The 21009-nt window shown below is 38.7% G+C and overlaps 1 protein-coding gene across 2 annotated transcripts in view; it reads left to right on the top strand.

Annotated features, from left to right (window-relative positions):
- The first annotated feature begins 383 nt into the window (after positions 1–383).
- The window catches only part of ENAH (ENAH actin regulator), a 46785-nt gene continuing 26159 nt past the window's right edge, over positions 384–21009 (top strand). The window contains exons 1-4 of one of the 2 annotated variants that reach the window (XM_039716980.1): positions 384–551; positions 1935–2112; positions 13509–13520; positions 13906–13990. In XM_039716980.1, the coding sequence (XP_039572914.1) occupies positions 420–551; positions 1935–2112; positions 13509–13520; positions 13906–13990 (407 nt within the window). In that variant the 5' untranslated portion in view covers positions 384–419. Of the gene's footprint in view, positions 552–1934; positions 2113–13508; positions 13521–13905; positions 13991–17536; positions 17605–21009 lie in introns of those variants that run through there. The other variant, XM_039716981.1, reaches the window with a different exon arrangement.

Genomic DNA, 21009 nt, shown 5'->3' on the forward strand with positions numbered 1-21009 from the left:
TGCAACTCCAGATTCTTTGCTCTTTGGTCTTTGCAGAAAGCTTTGTTTATGGTTATGGCATTTAATGAAAATTCATGGCTGGTGGTGAGGAAAAGGAGGGGGAAAAAAACTGTAAGGGGAAAAAGTGCAAAAAGAAATAGTGAATACCTTCTTGATCTCTTTTATTAGTTGTTAGGCCTGTCTGTCTGGACCACAGCTTTTCAGAATGAACTCATGTAAGCAAAATCTCAAAGTCCTTGTGGTTTTATATTCAGAAAGGTGGAGTTTCAGCAAGTTGCAAGGACTATTGCTTTAACATTTTAAATTTAAGAAAAAGACCTTAACCAGAAAGATGGTGCTTTGCCACAAGTAATTTTATTTTCTTCTCCACTTTGTATATCAACAGTGAACAGAGTATCTGCCAAGCACGAGCTGCTGTAATGGTCTACGATGATGCCAACAAGAAATGGGTACCAGCTGGAGGATCAACTGGATTCAGCAGAGTTCACATATATCATCACACAGGCAACAACACATTCAGAGTAGTGGGCAGGAAGATTCAGGATCATCAGGTGAGGAAATCTCTGAAAATCTAGAATATTAAGTCTTCAGCAAAATTATGGGACTAATTTTAAAAGAATCACTTTTTTAACTGAAGTAGCAGAACTTTTATTGCTTTTTCCCTGTGAACTAAGCACTTTGCATACCCCCAAAGCAATAGTCCTTTTGCCATTCCTTCCTACAGGTATCTGTTTATAAAGGCTAGTGGTGTACATAGAAGTCATCTGGTTTTTTTTAAGGCAAAGTGGCAACCTGGAAGCTTCTCTTCCCCCACTCTGCACTGTGAGCTGCAGCCTGTGTAGACACCAGCAGTTCTTTTAGCTCTTCCTACCTCATGGAAACTTGGATGCGTGATGTCTCATTTCCCCAGGTCATTTTGTTCAAAAAACCTTCTCATGTTTGCACTTTAAGAGAGTGCAAAGGGAGTAACAGGGATTACATCTTTATTTCCTTGATGAAGTTACTTTATCATGATTAAATGTCAAATTAGCACTCTGTAAATGTGCTCTGTCATATGATACTTGGGATGGGGTTAAAATGTAATCTTTTCTTTGAGGAAAGCTTCTTATATTTATTTCCCTCCTTCCCAGCATTTAATAGAATTCTTTTGGTCTGTTTTTGGTCATTTATTACACACCTGAAGGCTATACTGGTAATCTCCTGTGTGATTTGTTACTAAATATTTACTCCAAGTAATAAATGGTCTCTGTGCATTCATCTGAGAGGCAATCTGGGGTTTTTTTTGTCCCATTATTCAGCAGAAAAAGGTGAGAGGATGTAGTTATCCAAGTGCAATGGGATCCTGTTAGTGGATGGCTTGTAGTAAATGGTTGTCCTAATAGCTCAAATTTTCATCTTTTGTGTGAGCCACAACAATCTTGCAAAATGATACCCTGTGATCCATGGTACAAATCCAGTAAACTGCTGCTGAAAGCCCTGCAAGCCAAGGGGTGCAGCAGCCACAGGGAGAAGGTGATATAACTTGGTTAAAAAAGAAACCCAACAAGTACCCTGTGAAATTCATGGGAAAATGAGTTTCTGATTTTCTGGTGCATGTTTTCACATCAAGCAGTCTGCTGCTGGAAGTCAGAGCTGTGGATGTTACTGCATTGCTGTTAGGAAACATGGCTGCATCTTTTGAAGTGAGAACACTTAAACTGCAAAAGTTGCTACAAAATATCTCATTAGTCCCCTTGTGTATTCCCACCACTGATTACAGACAGTGTTGGAATTAAAATTGTGAAATGGTTTTGTGCTTTCAGCCTTGTGTTTCACGGATTATAGGTCGTGAATTAACCCGTGTGGTGGAGGAATAAAATCTACACAAAGCTGAAACTTCTGCTGGAACAGCACTTTTAAACATAAGTAATTTTTTTTTTTTTAAATGATTGTAGGTGGTAATAAATTGTGCCATTCCAAAAGGGCTGAAGTACAATCAGGCTACACAGACCTTCCACCAGTGGCGTGATGCTAGGCAAGTGTATGGTCTGAATTTTGGCAGCAAAGAAGATGCCAATGTCTTCGCAAGTGCCATGATGCATGCCTTAGAAGTATTAAATTCACAGGAAGCTGGTAAGAGTCTCTTCACTATTTTTTCCCCTAAGATTGTTCAAATAGAGAAAAATTCAAATGTTTATGTGTAAATGCCTATAAGTCTTGTTTCTAATCATAAATAAGCCTCTAGGTGTTTTAATTATTTGGATGTTTTGTCTAACTAATTACTGCTTCTTAACAGTGCTTCTCAACTCAGCTGACATCTCTGTAATTGCACTTCCTAGCAAGTAAATCAATTTACATATTTCTATATTAGATACAGAAACTGCTGGCTTTGCCTTTTTTTTTTTTTTTTTTAAGGAAGCAAAACAAAAAGACCTGCCCAAGAAGCATGTACCTTGTAAGGAGGATACTTTTCAGGATTTCTAGAGACACCCATGTTCCTATTATGTGTTGGTATTTTTGCTTCTCATTGGTTACTGGTTTATTATAAAATTACTGCTGGCTTTGCCTTTTTTTTTTTTTAAGGAAACAAAACAAAAAGACCTGCCCAAGAAGCGTGTACCTTGTAAGGAGGATACTTTTCAGGATTTCAAAAAGACCTGCCCAAGAAGCATGTACCTTGTAAGGAGGATACTTTTCAGGATTTCTAGAGACACCCAGGTTCCTATTATGTGTTGGTATTTTTGCTTCTCATTGGTTACTGGTTTATTATAAAATTGTGAAGGTTTTTTTCCTATAAACTTTGGAATTCAGGTAATCTTCTCTGGCAGTTTTTACCATGCGGAGTCTTCTAGCTCAGGGACCTTGAATCCAGGGTTAACATTCAGATGAGCATCAATGTAGACACCAGGTTTATAATTTCATTTGTTTGAAGATCAGGGTGACAGGCTTTAAAACAGTGGTGGAAAAATTCCTGGCTTTCAGTCTTCTGCTGATATCTGTAACAGGTTCTAGGTAGGCTCTACAGCAAATTGATCAGTGTAACACTGTGACACACACAGAGGGAGTTTCTTTTAAAAGACTAAGAGTCTTTTGTGTTCTTGTAACCAAATAGAATTCTTTTGTCCTCATTAAACTTTAAAGATTGCCTGTGTAACAAGAGATAGTGCTTGTGTGCCAGTTTTCTTTCTCTTGTGTAGAAGAGAGGCTGTAGATAACTATACTAGGGCTGTCTCTACTACAGCAAAAAAGGTGGTTTTATCAAGTTGGTGTTTTTTCTGGTTGTCCTTTCAAGACTTACCTTTTGAAACTAATATGTCTAGGTTGTGGCTGATACATTCTGCAGTGCTTACATTGTTAGACAACATAGGAGGCCAAAATAGAAATGGTAGCTAGAGTTAGCTGTGATTCCCAGTCCCCTACCTCTCAGCTGGGTGTTTTCCCTTCTACATCCCTCAGTTCTGCTTTCCCAAAGGGTTACTAAACTGTAAACTTTTTATGCATTCTGACTGTTCATCACCTGTCTCCCAACCAGTATTTGGGAACATATGAAGTGTTGGTTTGTACTCTTGTTGAAAAGCCCTGATTGATGATAATTACCACAGATTTGAGGGGTTCAAATTCTTTCCCATTACCTGTACTTGAAGAATTTGTGTTTCAGTGTGTATATATGCATATACATACCTTTGTAGTTCAGTTTAACTCCTCATAACCCTGAGCCTGAGCTGTTAGAGAGGCTGAAATTACATAAGCAGGCATAGCATTGCTCATTTTTTTGTTAGGCAGTGTGTCCTTTTTAAATTTTGTGGCTTGTAATTTGTCTAATGACTTGTTCTCCTGCTACTTTATGCAAGGTGTTTGTGGGCTGCTGCATTATTCTATTGTTCAGTAGTAGAAACTTCATTAATGAACAGAGATGCCACTTCAGTTTGTAAAGACTTGGATAAAACTAAAATTTTATGACTGTAAATTTCATAACTGTGTGTGACTTACCACAGCCTGGTTGCTGACTACAGTGCTGTTGTCCTCTGGTTTGTTCTCAACAATTCTGACATGGACACGAATTAATGTTTGTGACTGTGTTTGAAAGTGACTCGGTTAACCTTTAAGTTTTTCTCTGAATTACAGCATTGTCACTTTGTTTCTCCTTGTTGTGAATTTAATTTGGTGGTAGCAGCAGGCACAAGTCAAAATGCATTAATTAGCTGCATCACAAGCTAATGGTGAGCACAGGAGGTAATTGTTCTTCCCTGGCTCCTGTCAGCCAAGGGGTGTGGTGGTTTAAGATGAGCTGTCACCTGTGCCACAGACAGATAGGTGCTCCAGCTTCCATCAAGATGAAATAAAACCAAAAATAAAACCAAACCTTCACATTATCAGCGTTGTTTCAGCAGATGAGCAGTTTTGCAGTGCTGCCTCTAAAACAATTCCTAATAAGGCTCATGGAATTGCTCTCTCAGCCTCATATCACTTCCAGACAATGTTTAAAGAGAAGTGTTCATAATGTTTCTGTTAGACTACTGTCAACAAGTGTTCCCAAGTTTTATCAACTTGGAATTTTGTCACTGTCTGATCTAGATATTACTGAATTTTCCTGACCTGTTTCAGTGTAAGAGGTATCTTTCTGAACATGCTGCATCAATAATGGAAATAGGTTGCTAAGTGGCTTGCAGTTTAGAAGCAAACTAATTGTGCTCCTTGCTCAAAGCTCAGTGAATTTTGTTTCTGTGTAGTTGGTATAATTTCCTAAAGGTGCAGCTAGAAATGAATCCTTGGTGTTAGTTTCCTCCCTCCCACCCGCCAGCATCTCAGAAATAGATGAATATTTACTTAGACAGGTCACTGGCGCTGAGGTTCTAATATTAGCTCTTCATTTTAGGAAATGGATTGCAACTGCCTCTCTTCTATAAACAAATTACTCTTTCTGAAAAGGTGTTGGGAGGGTATGTGTCATAAAATAACCTTGCACTGATATATGATGATCAATACATTATATATGGTTAATTTTGTTTCTTTCAATGTATCTGCTTGGGTTTTAAAAATTTCTAACCCATGTTGTCTTCATTGGTATTTTGATGATACTGCTTCAAAAATCTGTGCTTGAAGATGACAACTTGTCTTAGTTAAATAAATTGCTGTGTTTCCTAGTGTATCCAAAATGGCATACAGAACCTCCAACTCAAATAAAATTAAAGAGTTCCTACATAGATAGCTTCCGTTTTATTATAGAATTGCATCCAGTTAAAGTTAGATTCTTGCAGTATCCTTATTTTCTGCTGTGCTTTCTCATTTTGGCAATTTCTTTTATTAGCTTGCTTATTTTATGTTGTATTTTATTCATAAAAGGAAAGCAGTTTCAATGTTAGCTGAGCATACTATTCAGAAATTCATAAAGCTGCAGATGAATTTTAAATTTTATGCAAGGGTTCACAGAAATCTAAACGACTTCTGAGAGATATTAAAGATTAAGTTGTGTACATCTTCTTGGTTTGCAAGTCAGCTGTTGGGTAGGGCTCTCTCACTCTTTTTAAAATTAAATCATGGTCTCCTTCTCTTGCATATATTTGAAAAATGTCATTGATCTTTTAGTTGGCATCCTCAGCTGTTCTGCTGGCTGCTGGCAAAATTGGAGGTTGTTTAATTTAGGATCTCCCTCTAGTGGATCTGCTGGAGCTGAGGCACTGCTGAGCTCACAGGGATGGGCTTTTTGTCCTTCTGATGAGTTCAGAATGCAGTGTGAAAGTCTCTGAGGTTAAGAGTAAAGGCTTTACTGCAAGTGGCAGCTTTCTGCTCCACAAGCAGTGCAGGTTTGTCTCAGAGGGCTGGGAAGCAATGGATGCCTGATCAGTGAAACTGCTGCAAATGCTCTGCAGATGTAGGACTTTATCCCCCCTGAGTTATAGGACTGGTTAAATGAATGTGCTAACTTCTCAAATGGTTGAACTCTGTTTATTTAAATGAATGTCAAAGTATTTTAGCTGTGTTCTGGTTTGAATGATTGCATTAGCAAACCCTATTTTCCTGCAGGCTAGTTGGGCAGATTGTAGGCAACCAGTAAATGCAGAAGAGTAGGACAACACAGGCCTGCATTTTGTCCTGGAATTTAAAAGAATTAAATACTGCAGATACTGTCCCATACTGTTTCAGAAATGCATTAAAAGTCAACCAAGGTTTTATTCCCAGCCCTCATTTGGGAAAATTTTGGAAGACTTACTACTCATTACATTAAATAACTGTTTGACATGGTCAAAAGTGACACCTTCATCAAATGACAAGTGCATGTCATCAAGTTTAAGAGGTCAAATGAAGAGGATTTCTGGCTCTAAGGCTGTGTGCAGTGTGTTCAGATATTCAGTAATTGTCTTGTCTGGAGATGACAGCTTGCTGCAAAGGTTTTGCATTGCATTACAAAGAAAATTTTCATATCTGCATTAAGTAGGGCTCATTGTTGCAATCAAAGTGGTTCTGGAATGAGAGAAGAGCTTCAATGAAGGGAAATCAGACAGCTGAGAATTCTCTGATGTGTGAGACAATGGATTATTTCTTTGAAGGAATAAGGTCACGTAAGGGAAGCTTGTGTTGGGAGGAACAAAGGAGCATCATATTCAGCTTTGCTGCAAAAAGCACCTTCCAGTTCAGCTGGAATCCGTGTTTCTTTGTGTGGCATCTGTCTTCAACCTCAGGAAAGCCTTGCTAAGAGAATAGGAAACTAAGTGTGGGATTTCTAGGTGTGTGATTTGCACCTGGGGAGGTCCTTGGAGTTGTTTGTTGCAGAAGATGAAAGCGGCAGAAGAACTGAACGAAGGATGTCACAACAGTAAATAAGTCTATTTTCATTCTTTCTAATAGAATTGCATAGATGTAAGATTTATGATGGTTTTTGTGCTAATCTGTAGCAGTTATATATTGGTTCTTGAAAAGATTTTGGAATGTTCTGGATATAAAGGCAAGGTCATGAAGGGCTTCAGTGAATCTGTTCCAGTATTGCCTTAGATCACAATTTAATTCATAGGAAAATTGGGAGTAAAAAAAAAAGAACCAAAAGGCTTTTTTTTTATTTCCAAGGTCTCATTATTTTATTCTTCTGACCTTGGAGGGGAAAAAGCCCCTGTGGTTCAAGTTTTTTGATTTCCTCTTGAATGAGTAACTCTAGAAGTTAGGTTGTCCAGTTATTAAATAAACAAATCTTTATTCACAGCTGTACATTAATGTGCAGTCCTTTCTCTTCCAGCAGAGATAGGTAATTAAATCCTTGCTGATAGGGGAATGCACTCAAATAATGGATTGAATAATTTAATATCTTTGGGAAATACAAACTGAAACGAAAATTTGGGTTGCCTAATTGGAATATATAGAGAGACTACAGGAGACTGAAATGAGAAAAGTATATGTGGAGCTTGGGGGGTGCTTTTCTTTGTCCTGTTTTGGTTCATGTCATGCTAAAACTTGTTTTGGGAGAATAAAAATTCTACAGCAGTGAAGTAATGATGCTATACCTGTACTTTCAGCAAGCCTCTGGAACAGGCTGTCAGCACTCCCTGTCAGAACAGGAGTAACATGATGGTATTTTTATTACCTGTGTTGTCAAGAGTTGGATATCATCTCTGGTCTTGCTAACAAGATTTTTCCCTTCCTTTTAAATGTGGGATTGATTAAATAATTTTTTTAGGTCATTACTAGGTGTTTATAATAGCTAATACTGATTAGGTAATCCTGATTTATGTGCCAAAATGCTGACCCTGCAGGAAATAAAAAACCTGTTGATTGGGCAGAGTACTTCCTCTTTATGGTAATTGCAGATAAGATTATTGAAAGCATCATCAGTGTTAGTTGTGGTGTTTGGAAGTGAAGGGGAAAGTTGCTAAGTTTTCAGAGTCATACAGACTTTCAAGGGGCCTGTATGGTGTTTCCTTTTTCTTTTTTTTTTTTTAATCATGTAAAAGCATTAAATTATAGGTGAACAACCTATGCATGGCAAATACAAATAGAAGTACATTAATTTATGGATAAAGTTTTGTTTAATAAATATAGAGGAATGTCAGCATGTTTTACAGTTCAGGGTTTATAGTGTTGTCTTTAAAAATATTATCAGTAGAAGTTGTAGATAGATTAAATCTGCCTTTTGGGAGCAGGGTGTTTTCATAAAAGTCATGAAGATAGTTGTGAAATATACCTTGGTTAGGCTCATTTCTTTAGTATTATCCCCCAGCAGTGACAGTCATCACCTATAACATTGCTATTTAAACAAATTTTAACCCAGCTAAGGGTGGATGGGGAGCTCTAAATATCCCACAGTGGATGGTATTGATAGATTTAACTTCAATAGTTGCTCCTTTATGTTTGTGGCACTGTATTTTCATTCACAGCTGTAGTTCCCTGCTGGTGAAGCTGTGTCCCTGGGCATGAGAGGATGGCAGAGGGACACTGGAAGCTGCTGATGTCCCCCAGCACGCTGGGGCTGAGCCAAGCCTGGCTCCCAGGTTATCAGAGCCTGGTTCCCAAGGCACTGCTGGCACTGATAGGAGGCTTACCTCTACTTCAATTCATGTGTGTTTTAATGAATGGTTTTGTTGTTCTTGCTGCCTTTTATTGCCTTGATCAAGTTAAAAGAGCTTGTGGATTGAAGTGGAAAGTGTTTGGTTTTAAATCTGGAGTGATGAGTGAATTAACTCAGCTGAAGGTAGCTGTGAGTGAGGAAGTAGGTGTTGGAAGGGAGGGGAAGCCTTGGCTGGGAGATGATTCACCCAGACAGAAATACTAGAGAAAATTTCATCACTAGTTAATGCCCTAGTTTTTGGCCATCATGGTCTTGCATAAAAACCCATAACACATGTCCAGGGCTTGAGGAGTGTCACATTCATATTTTCTGAAAAATCCCTTTGCCCAAGATTTTTCTCCTGGGAAGCTGAGAAGCTTCAGATAAAAAGGAAAACAATAATTACCTGATTTGCTTCTCTTGTCTTTTGCTCCTTTGGAATGTGTTTGGAGATTGTTTACCCACAGGGGATTGTTTCACTGGATTCTGGTGTGAGTTGTTTTGACTCTTTGGCCAACTGGGGCCAAGCTGTGTCGAGACCCTGGAGAGAGACACAAGTTTCTTTGTTATCTTTTTAGCCTTCTGTAAGTATCCTTTCTGTATTCTCTAGTATGGTTTAGTTTAGTATTCTTTAATATAATATAGTATGTTAAAAAATTAATTAGCCTTCTGAGAACATGGTCAGATTAATCATTCCTGCCTTCATTGGGGCACCCCACAACTACAATAGAGGAGTGGCGTGGTTTTGGTTCTGCTCAAGGCTGGTTGGCAAATCAAACCAGCCTTTGTTCTGGCATGGCCTGGAGCAGGACAGGCTCTGAATGGGGGAAGGAGCTGGAGACGCTTCAAAGAGGGATACCACAGTTGTTGTTCTTACTGCTTCCTGCACAGATCTCTGAAAAGCCTGCTTTCCATTCATTCAGAAAACCTTTAACCATGTAGTAAAACATATTTTTTTTTTTTTGCTAAGTTCTTATATACCCTAATAGAAATACATCTTTTTGGCTGTAGCTTTGAACTCTTGCCTGGGGTGTGGGCTTTGTTTAGTAGGAGTATTCAAACTGTCCTCAAAGAAAATATTTTCTAAAGATTATAATTAGTCAGGTCACTTATGTTTATATCATATAAATGTATAAATAAATTTGCTGTCCACTTTCAGTCTTTGAAAAGACTTCTAAAAGACAAGTCACACTTTGATTTGGATATCAGACTGTATAATTGGAACACTGCTTAGTTTTGGCACTAACATACTGAGAAGTGAAGGAGTAGAATTTCTCAGTTATTGAGTTGTTTATATGAGCTTTTTCTCTGGGGAGAAAATTGAGATCTTCACCTCAAACTAAAAATCTTATGTGTGATAGTTGACCAGCTTTAGTAGATTTATTCAAAAATTAGGGCTTGTCTTTTATTGCTGTACTCTGAAGTACGGTAATTGCAGGTGGGAGGTTTTCTGTGTGGTTTTGCCTTCTTGATTTAGGGCATGTGAGGTTCTGAGGAAGATTTCACATGATTTGGCTGCCCCTGGTCCCCCCAAACCCCTTTTCATCCATCCTTGTGTTGCCAGCTCCCAAGTGAGCCTGTCCAGCCAAAAGAAAACCCCCACTGGGGCTCAGTGTCTAATTTGCAGGACATGTGTTGTGCCAATCTTGCAGCTGATGCTTGGGGTTTTTTAGGGCTACAAGAATGTGATATTTTCAATATCAGCCAGTGTCAACACTGATAACATACAATGCAGCTGGCATGAGAAGAAGTGGGGTAGGGTGTGGTGTGACACTCCAAAACAGACGAGGTAACTGAAAGAGTGAAGCAACAGAGGAACAAAAGGCATTGAGGGGGGAAAACCATGTGTTTGCTTCCCTAGCTTGCCAGTTATGCTTTCATAGGGTTGTGCAACTGAAAATGGTTTGGTTTTTGAATAGAGATACAAAGTAACCAGTCAATTAGGGCTAAAAAAAAATTAAGGAGTTTGATAAACTATAACTCTGGTTGTGGTTTAAAAGGGCAATGTTGGGGATGCTTGATATGGTTCAAGCAGTCCCCAGCAGTCTGATGTTGATATTCTGATGTTGATGCCAGCATAATTGTCTGTGTGTCTGCATGAAGAACCAGGTCTGTCTGTCATCTAGCTGGTGGAAATGCTTAATGCAGGCTTTTTTCCCTGAGATTTTTAATGTGTTAGATTTCCAGTCCATCTCTCACCACACAGTTGCCTGAACTGTCATAGAGGAAGGGTGATGCAAAGGTGAGAATAAGCTGAAAAACAGAAAGCACTGAAACTGGAATGGCTGCTGAACAAATTAGTATAAAATTATATCCTCTGTCTGTCAGAATGTGCTGCCGAGTGCACCATCTGTGCTTTTTTAGAAAAAGAGAGATGTTAGGTTTTCTTTAAAACTCAGAATGAATAGACCATTCAGCCTCATCTCTCACTTGGCTTATATTGGCTTCTGAAGATAAAGTGATCCTGTAGAAGGATCAGAGTTCTTTTCCAGGCAGTATCTGAATATTTCTCATGGGGGTTGATCTTTCTGAGGTATCTAAAAGTGTTCAGAAACATCTGAGAGAGGTTTTTATTAGCTAGTTCCTGTTTATTTAATATACCACCTGTTCTGCTACCCAGACAGTTGTATTTTATTAATAAAGTGGTAGTCTTGCCTTGCTGTAATAAACCTTCTAGGATAAAACATACTTTTCCACCTGGCATGTACCTTTAACGGTGTAATGTTCATTAGCAGGGTGGCTGCAGAGGGAAATTTCATGAAAAAACAGGAGAGATGAGTTGGGAGCTGAACTTCCCATTCTTGAAAGCCTTTGGTACACTCAGGTTGCATTTCCTTGAGTCAAAAATGTGTAAGAAGTACTGGAGTCACCAGGTTAATTGCCAGCAGGTGATTTTGTTCTGTCTCCTGTGTGCATAGCTGTGAAAGAAGCCCATCACTGAGTGGGCTGGCCAAATAAAGCTGGCTTGGCTTGCTTATATTTCCCTTGTGCAGAATTGATGGATAACATGGTTTTCTGAAGGATAGTGCTCTGGAACAAAGTTTGAGGCTACAAGAATAGGTTTTCTCACAGCTGGATGTGTTGGAATAGCCAGTGCAGGTGAAGCTTGGTGTTTACTTTCTGGGGGTGATGGCTAAAGAATGACTAAGGTGGAAGGGTTGGAGAGTGGTGGTCTGCATGCTACTGCAGCATGATAATACTTTCTTCAAAAAGCCCTGTTAAATACTCTTAAAGATTAAATTGGCTGAAGCTTGAACTTTCCAATTCTACTGCATTTTCAGCACGAAATAGTTCTGGTTGGTATATGGACACATTGTGGCCATTTCTTTTTATTTCTGTTCTTCATTATTAATCCACCTACCACAACTCAGGCTACCAATAATGTTAAATTTCACTCCTTGGACTGCAAAGCTTTTTTGACTGTCTTTAACTTCCTTAAGCTAAGTTGATTTTTAAGGCAATCAATTAATTTTCAGGTCAGCGTGTTTCATTCTGAGGAATAGGATGGGAATTTCATTCCGTGTCTGATACTTCAAGTGTTGCTTGCAGTTTGCAGCTCAAGCTGTGAGCCTTGACTTACTCCAAGTGCTCTGCTGGGCATGGCAAGCAGCAGTGCTGGTGTTTATAGCACCTTTCACTGCTGCTGGATTGTGTCTGCTTGTGAAAGGCCATGAAAGGCTGCAGCCTGGTGCAGGCAGCAAATAGCCCAGCTGCCTGCGAGCTGCAGTCATGGCTTCATGGGCATTCAAGCTTTCCACCTGTCACACAGGGGAGAGGAGAGGACGACGTGTGTCTTATGGAAGTTTTAAAGCAGAAGAGTTTTCCAGATGAGCCATGTGGAAGATGTTTCTGCTTAATGATCATTTAACAAACTGCAATAATTAATAGGTTTTTTTTTTTGCATTTAAAACACTATAGGTTCTATACCTGGGGGTGTCTCTTGGAGATATTTCAAGCAATAATAGTGCATCCCAAGCAACATTAAGGCATTAGGTATAAGGGCCTAATGCTTGCTGAAAGAATAACTAAGGAAGACACCACCTCAGTAGTGCACTGTCTGCTTTCATCCTCCACAATTAAGTCCCATTACTTTTTGTAATTGTAAGGTACATAGATAGTGTACACTTTTATGATTTTCATGATTAAAGATCACAGTGGACACAATACTGTGGCATTCTGAGGAAATGAACCTTTTTGTAGGGCTTTTAAGACACTTGTTGGCTGTGTCTCAACAAGTTGCCTGTCCTTGATGTGTCAGTGTATCACACATGGTCTTTTTATGGGTTTGGGTGACTTTCACAAATTCAGATAGCAAAAAATTTTGTATTTTGATATTTGAGATGGGGAAGATCTCATTACAACTCCATAACTCTAGTTTGATGAAATATCAGTGGGAAATCACTGCTCTGCTCTTGGACATTTTCAAAACTTGATGTTTTAATTGATTTTAATTCTTGTTTCTTAAAAATTCCATAAACTTGAGCATATTTATAGTCTAAGTAATTTCCTGGATTACTGCCTGACAGCAGCAATGCATCCATTAGGTCTCCTGTATTCTGTTCCACACTTTGTTATTCTTCACTTGTTTTTACACAGTTTTGTGCTGTAAATACATTTGTGATTAAAATGGTAAAGCTTTTTTTGTTTCTGGAATACAGATCTCACTTAGACAATTACATGAAAGTTGTATGGTTCAGAATTTCCCATTAGTAAAGGCTGAAGATGATTGTGCATGAACTTCCCTTTTGCACTCTTCTGCTTAGCAGAATTCACAGTTTGCACATTTGTTATATGCCCCCATTCCTTTGGACACAATACTTATCTATGCAAAAAAGGTCTTTGATCCAAGCTGATGACCTGAAATCTGAGTAAATTTTGGTGTGAGCTGTAGAAACATGCTTTATCTTCCTTCTCTCAGTATGGTGGTATGGTTCTGATGGTTTTTCTCCTGTTCTTTTGTTTTTTTTCCTTTTTCTATTTTCTCCCCCTTTTCCAGTGTTCTATTTAGGTGAGTGTTTTAATTTTTTGAGCATTTCCTGCTCCTCCAAGGGTATTTGTTCATTGTTTTAAGAAAAAAATCAGACTTGGAGTGCTTTTCAAAGCTTTTGTCAAATTCCATCGTAGAGAAAGTTTGTTTTGCATTTTTGTGAGACCTTTCCATCCATGTGAAATAAATTCATTCTGCAGATGCGTGAGGTAACATTGTACATGTGTGAGGTTGCAGTTTTTATTTGCTGCGTTATGTTGTTGAGCTTGTTTGGCTTAAAAAGCAAAAGTGAGCAGTTCTTAAAAAGTTGTGTGATGGCTGGCTTTTTTCTTTGATTTTGTGCTTTTTTATTTTTTTGCATGGTAAAAATTCAAACTATTAATTTAGGATCTGTCTTTACTCTTAGGTCCTACATTGCCTCGACAGAATTCACAGCTTCCCTCTCAAGTACAAAATGGTCCATCACAAGAAGAAATGGAAATCCAGAGAAGGTATGGTACTAAAAGTCAACAGCTGTTCAGTTCAAGGAAGTGACAACTCTTAATGAGGAGAAAATAAATGCTAAGGACTTCTAATTCCTCTCCTGCATGAGGGCAGCATTTGTATGTGCACAGTTTTCAGTGCCACTCTGTACAAACTTTGTTGCTGGATCCCTTGTTCGTGCTCTCCACCCATTCAAACAATGCAGTTGGAATTGGCATGCCAGGAAAGAGTTGAAGATCAGAGGGGAAGCCCTGGGAGATTTCACTGTTGTCATTTTCAGCCACCTAATTAATTTTCCAGTGACTGTTGTGTGTTCAGTTTTTGACGCTGAAAAAAGCAGCAAGCGAGGAAGGAAGTTTCAGAAGCAGAGAACTGAGTCATCAGGAATGGCAGGGCTTTTGTCCTGAGTGTGGTTGTGCTAGATCAGAACATTCTATTGGGAATCTTGTTTGCCTTTACACTGTATTCTTCAGCAAAAAACCTTCATTTTCTGCTTTTAGTGTATAAATTGATGGAGCCTTTAGCAGTTTAATTTTCAGCTGGAGCACTGCTGGTTATACCTGTGCTGCTCTCAGTGACAGGTCTGTGTTCCTCTGGCCAGTTGGTGCTTCCTCCAAGTTTAGCTCATGCAATTTCTATCCCTGTGGGATATTTTTTCAGACCTGTAGCATTTTGGACATACAGAGTTTTTCCCCATTCCTTTTAGTTATCATTATGTATTGATGAAGTGCCCAATTTCTACAAACTCTGTGGTTTCCATATTCCCACTTTTGTTTCGTGGCAGTGTGGGGTGATGCTGTGGGGTGAGTGTCTGGGTTATGGGTGTATGACATGGCAAAGGCTTGCAGGACAGTGCTGTCACACTGGGCTAAGAGAAAACAGTGAGACCTTGGGCTGTCCCAAGCACAGTGCCTGTGGTGCAATCCTGGATTATTTTACCATCAAAATACTCCCAGGAGATTAGCTGTTCCCTTCCTGAAGGGATGCTGGGAATGATTTAGGTCACATGCAGGACAGATACAGGGAGCAGGAGCCTTGAATAAATGGGAGGTGGTCCAGACTGATGGTGTAAATGCACCTAATAGCTTTTTTGTGGTGACTGGAAGAATGCTTAAACATGTTGGGTCTAATTAGCACTGAAGCTTTTTCTATTTTGCTGTTCAGCATTTAGTGTGTTTATGAAAAGGTCAGCAGAATCAAATTGCCAATTTAGGAATAATTCATCTGATAAACAAGCTATATATGTTGAACAAAGGGTTGCCATCAAAATTAGCATCATACTTGTCTGTCTTTTTTCTTCTGTGTCTTCTTCAATCTGAGCAGAAATCACTTTATCTGAAAGTTACCTTGTTTAAAAACAAATAGCAAGAACCTCATTACAAATCTGTCTGTTTGATGTGTTTATGTGCAAGTTTGCTGTCATGATAAAAGTCTTTTATGTCATTTCTTTTGACAGACTTTTAAAAAGCTTTTTTTCTTTCAATATTTTTTTCTGTCCTACATTAGTGATTTTTAGTATTTTTATTTGCTGTCTGTTCCTTTAGAAAGCTGCATTATCTTGAAATTTATAATGCTGAAATACTTTTGAGAGAAGCATTGTAGAGTGGCATCTCCTCAGAATAAATGCTGCCCTATATTAAGAGCTCTGAAAGTCTCTTGAAATTTTTGGTATGTGAAGGACATCCTATCAGATGGCATTCTTATGGCTTGACTTTTTTGATCAGTGTGCTCAACTTGTTTCCATTTAATGCACTGTTCTCTTTGAAGTCTGGTTCTGGGTTTGTTTTGTTTTTCCCTGAAACAAGGATGGAGCACTGGAATGAGTGTTTTACTCATGCTGCTAGACAGATTGTCCGTGGAAAGACTATTGCTGTGTCATTAAGCTTAAGAAGAACATGTAATTTTGTTAAAACATTTCACAAATGCCTCTTCAGTCTCATTACTCCTGTAACTACATGGTAATAATGAAGTTCAATTAACTCTAAGCTACAACTTCTCTTCTGTAGTAACTGTCTTGCAGCTTTCAGACTCTAAGAACAAGAGTTACTACCATAATGTAGAGAGTAGTAAATAGTTGGGAAGAAAAGGTTGAAGTATATATTACTTTTAACATATCTCCAAGTGACATTTCCAATCTCAGTAAAGGGTAAAAGCAGTGTGGGCAGACTTGAATCCTGTGGGGAGCAGTAAGACTACAGGGAATGCAAGAAATGGGAATAAATGTTACTGCGTGGGAAGGAACATGGGGTTTGTGATGGATCAGGAGAAAGGCTTTGCCAAGTCTATGGCTTGTGGAATGTGTGTCTGTTGGGTGGGGGTTTTCTTTAAAGTGTGGCTTGATCATAGTTGTCTTTGAGTTCTGCTCTCCTATCCCTCTTAGGTGTGCCTGGATTTAGTAGTGTGTAACTGACTCCTGTGTTGAGTGCAGGAAAATGGTTTTTAAATTATTCTAAGCTGGAGAAAAATATCTGCTTGCATGAAAATTAAAGGGACCCTGTGGAGGTTTAGTCTAACCCTCTGCTCAGAGAAGGACTAATTTCAAAGTTAAATTATGTGGCTTGGAGCTTCAGGGTTTTCCTAGGCAGAAATAGAAACATTTCTTCAGAAGTATTTTGCCAAAGGACTGACCAGTGAAGAGTGGCATAATAAAGAGAGCTCTTCAACGGGTCTGATGTTTTCCTTTGCTTTCATAACCAGTGTTCAGGAATCTTGGGAGAATTGGGAATTGAAGAGTGAAATTAGTTCATTGCCAGCAGAAGTACATTATTTTGGTTCAGAGATTTTTTTCTCTATTTTAGAAAGGATTTAGATGCCCTTACATTTTGGGTAAAACCACTTAGTTTATTTTGCTGCAGAGCCCCATACTTGAATATTTGTGTTGCTTGCTGGGCAGTGATACAGTTTCTAAGGCTGCTAGAACCAGATGTGCCATCTGAAACACTGAGGTTTTTATAAGGCCAAGGTTACACATGAGGTGTAATGAAGTAATTTTTTCTGGTGAATTGATAACTTTGTTACTGTCTTTTAAGAAACCTTAACACATGGTGGATGCTTTTTCCCTCTCAGGGAGTACTTGAAGCTAGCTGTAATTTTCCTTAATTTGCACTCACTTCAGTACAGTAATAGCAAGCTCTAAAACACTCCAGCTCCCATTTTTGATCCTCAAAACTGAAGGGGTATTTTGTTCTGTGGGCTGTTTTTCATTTTGTCAGAGTGGTGGCCAGGCAGTGTTTATAAATTCCACTGATTGATAATGAGCCATCTTCAGTTGACATACATATTTGTTAATAACTGCAGGGTTACCTAATGCCAGAGACCATTTTAAAATACAAGATTAGTTCATGGCATGCCTGTGTGTGCTACTCGTGCATGTAAATTTACCTTCTCTCCCAGCCGTGGTAAATACATTGTCAGGAATATGAGTCACTGAGTTGGTATCTAATATGACACTTGGGAATTTAATGAGTTAATGTTTATAAATAACTTCAAAATGGTCACTGCTTCATAAATAAAGAGCTCCAGGAACAGAGGAACTGTACAGATAGTAAGGAATGATGAGGGTGTACAAGCCCCCTACTGTCCTTCAGGGACGTCATGGACCAAAACTGGACCGAATTCTTTCGTAAGTACCCAAAATTGTTACAGGTTTGCAAAATGCAACAGCAGGATATTAGGAGGGATTGTAATTATTAAATACTTTATTTGCTTTGGTTTAGTTTGGTTTGTGGTGATACTGTTACAGAAAACACAGGGTATGCCTGTGATAGAATTTAGTATTGATATGGTGTGGGTTTTGTAACATCCTGTGGAAGGATTCTTAGTTTTAGTACAAGTTCAGAGACTGTCAAATGTAGCAGTTTCTTAGTAGGTAAGAGATTTGAAGGCAAGATTTTTGTTTTACAGATTAAAACAATTTTTTCTGAATTTTGCTAATCTTATTCTTTAACTACAGTAATTGTTTTCCCCCTTGTAAATTAGTAATTATTACATACTCCTGAGCTGTTTTGAAAACAAGTGTAGAAATGCTGAGAAAAAACCCTGCAATTCAGTGTCAATGTAGCTATTGTAGTTTAAAGGAATAAAAGTTTGCCCATGGCTGTGTGTCCCTGGTAGCCTTGTTTCTACTGATTTCCCACAGCCTGTAATTTTTCCCTAGTTAGTGGCCAGATGTACAGCTTGCAGTTCTCCTTTGCTTCTGAAATCATGCCATTTATCCAACAGCTTCTTTCAAGGAAATAGGATTTCTTTAAAAGGCATATGGATTGATTAGATTATAACTGAACACACAGCTCTAATCTGAGATACAGATGAATATGATGGAGTTGTTGGCTTTTTGGTTTAGGGTTTGAGAAGTCAGTAGAATTCACTCATATGATTGTATTGTTTGTAGTTGGGCACAGACGTGGTTTAGATGGAATGTAAAGGGTTTTTTTCTTCTTCTTTTTTTCCAAATTTTTTTAGCTTGTCTCATTTTCTTTCCATTTGTAGTAAAGTTTCTAAAGGGTTTGGTTTTTTTTTTTCTTCTTTTTTTTCCAAATTTTTTTAGCTTGTCTCATTTTCTTTCCATTTGTAGTAAAGTTTTCAGAGACTTACCTGGCAAAGTGGGTAGGTGTAATGGGTGCTCTGTGGTTACAGCCTAATTGTAGATGCTGGTAACATTAATCTGTTGAGAAGACCACTCCTCCATTAAGCAGTATTCTGATGACATCAGCAGAATTGCTTTGAAATCATTCAGTTCTGTGAGCTTTTTTCTGTTTAATGCAAAACATGAAATTGGAGTTGAAAGTTATTCTACATTTTTCCAGATTTTTGGTTATTGTGGTTCCCTTTTAAAAAGTGTGTTCCAGTTGTACTCACTGGAATACACTACTGAGAAGGGAGTTGCCAGTGAAAGTAGGTTTTTCTACTGCTGAGATTCTTCTTTTTTTCTAAAATTCCATGAGTACAGGTGTCTTTCTGTGATCTAGCTTCTGCCAGGAAGGCTCATGTTTTGTTAGTTTGAGATAATATATTGAAAAGATGGAGATGAGGAAAATTAGGCTTAATGAGGTTTGATCCAAGAGCATTAATAGATCCCTTAGTCTGTTAGAATTTCTCTATCTAATACATTTCAGATTTCTAGTTGTCACTTCATGTCTTTATCATAGTGGCTGGCTACTAATTTTTGTTTGACTGATAAAACCTAGTCCTTGCTACTTCCAGCTAATGCATTTTTACCTTACAACATAAAAGCTTCTTCTTAAACCTTAAATCCCTTTTGATCAAGGAGATGAAAGCCTGCTAATTTGACTTTGGTAACAGATAAAACATTGGACAGTAAACTGGACCCAGACAGTATTTTCTTCACAAAAACAAAAAGGCTGTTCCTGGGCTTTGGTGAAGCATTTGACAGATACCAAGAGGGAATTTTCAGTTAATGTGGAAGAGATGAGGATTGCTGTGGAAGTGTGAGGAGCACAAGAACAGGCATCAGTGCACCGATGGGACCTGTAGCAATCAAATTTATTTTGGTGTTTTGCTGAACAAAGCAAGTCCTTGCTGCTGATGTGAGTTGTGATATGTGAGAATGAAGGAGAACAGGAGGGGCTGGATGATATTGCAGATTTTGATGGTCAGAACAGAATGAGATCATAGTAAGTGTCCTGTTTTTAGAGGGGAGGACCACCAACCTGTAGACCACATTAGTGTACAGGGAAAATCAAATGGACATAGGAAGTGTTACATGCAATGGTGACTGATCAAGAGAAAGCTGCCTGAACACTGGAAATAGCTGTAAAGACGTAGATTTGTGCAGTGTTTCAAAATCATGATAAATGCAGTTAATTACATGCCTTCATCATTTCACCTTGTGTGAAGTGTTGATACAAACCATAATTTGAACCAGTCTCACCTCTCAGTGCTGCTGAAAGAACCAAAGGTCCAGAGCACAGTTGAGTGTGGCAGAATTTGTCAGTTCCACAGCATATACATAAGCTCACTTCACAAGCCTCTCTCCTTCAGCAGTCAGACCTGGCAGATCTTCTGAGTCCCTGTGTCTTGCTCATTGTACCCAGCTGACTGAGTCTTGTCTGGGTTTCTCTGACACCATGTGCATTATGCTCAGGTAGAAACTGTCCTGACTGCCAAGCACTTGACAGAAAATAAAGCTGACTTGGTAAGACATTTAGAGCAGGAGTTTAGTTTAGATAATGCAAAGTGAGGTTTATGCAGCTAAGATTGCTTGGGAAGATGCAAAGAGGTTAAATATTGATCATTTCTGCTGAGCTTATGTTATTGCTGCATCCTGTACTTCTTATTTATGAAGATTCTCAGTCTCTGTGGAGACTGCCTGTGTTTGATGTCAATACAGATTGCATATTTCCAAGATGTTGATGTATTTTCTCTTTGTGCATGAATTATGAAATTTGGGGGGTGGTGTGTGTTCATTCCATGGTATGTAATGTGTAGGCACTGAGATATTGTAAATATTCACTAGATTTGCGTGACCATGCAGGAGAGTGAGCTCTGTGATAAATGCTGAATTTTGGAGTGGTGAATAAATTTTTAATATTAAAGATGGAAGAGCAAGTTTAATGCTGGTGATCCATTTTGATTACTCAGATAAGTCCCTGCAAATTTGAAGGGCCGTAACAGACACACTTTCCTGAACTTGTGCAGAAGATGATCAGAGGATTAAACTGTTAAAAATTAAGCTAAGTTCAAAATAACATGTCAAAGCACTTTTTTTTCCCCTGTAATAGTTTCAACAGGGCTAAAGTAGATTGGCTGTGCCTGCATCTACTTCTGTGCATGTCCAGAGAGAGTTCCTGGTGATCACAAGGTAGAGGAGAGCGTGCTTCAGATGGAGCTGAGGTCAGCCTGCATCTGGTGCTGCTGCTCAGCAGACATTGTGTAGCCTGTCTGCAGCCAGCTGCTCTGTTTGCTGCAGTGACTCAGTGGTGGGAGGAGGAGAACCATCATGTGAGATGTATTCTAGTAAGTAGTGACTGTTGGATTAGATAATGCTATCTGTGCCCACATGCTGGGG

The sequence above is a fragment of the Passer montanus genome, unplaced genomic scaffold (assembly GCF_014805655.1).
Source record: "Passer montanus isolate IOZ18808 unplaced genomic scaffold, ASM1480565v1 scaffold37, whole genome shotgun sequence".
Taxonomy (NCBI): Eukaryota; Metazoa; Chordata; class Aves; order Passeriformes; family Passeridae; genus Passer; species Passer montanus.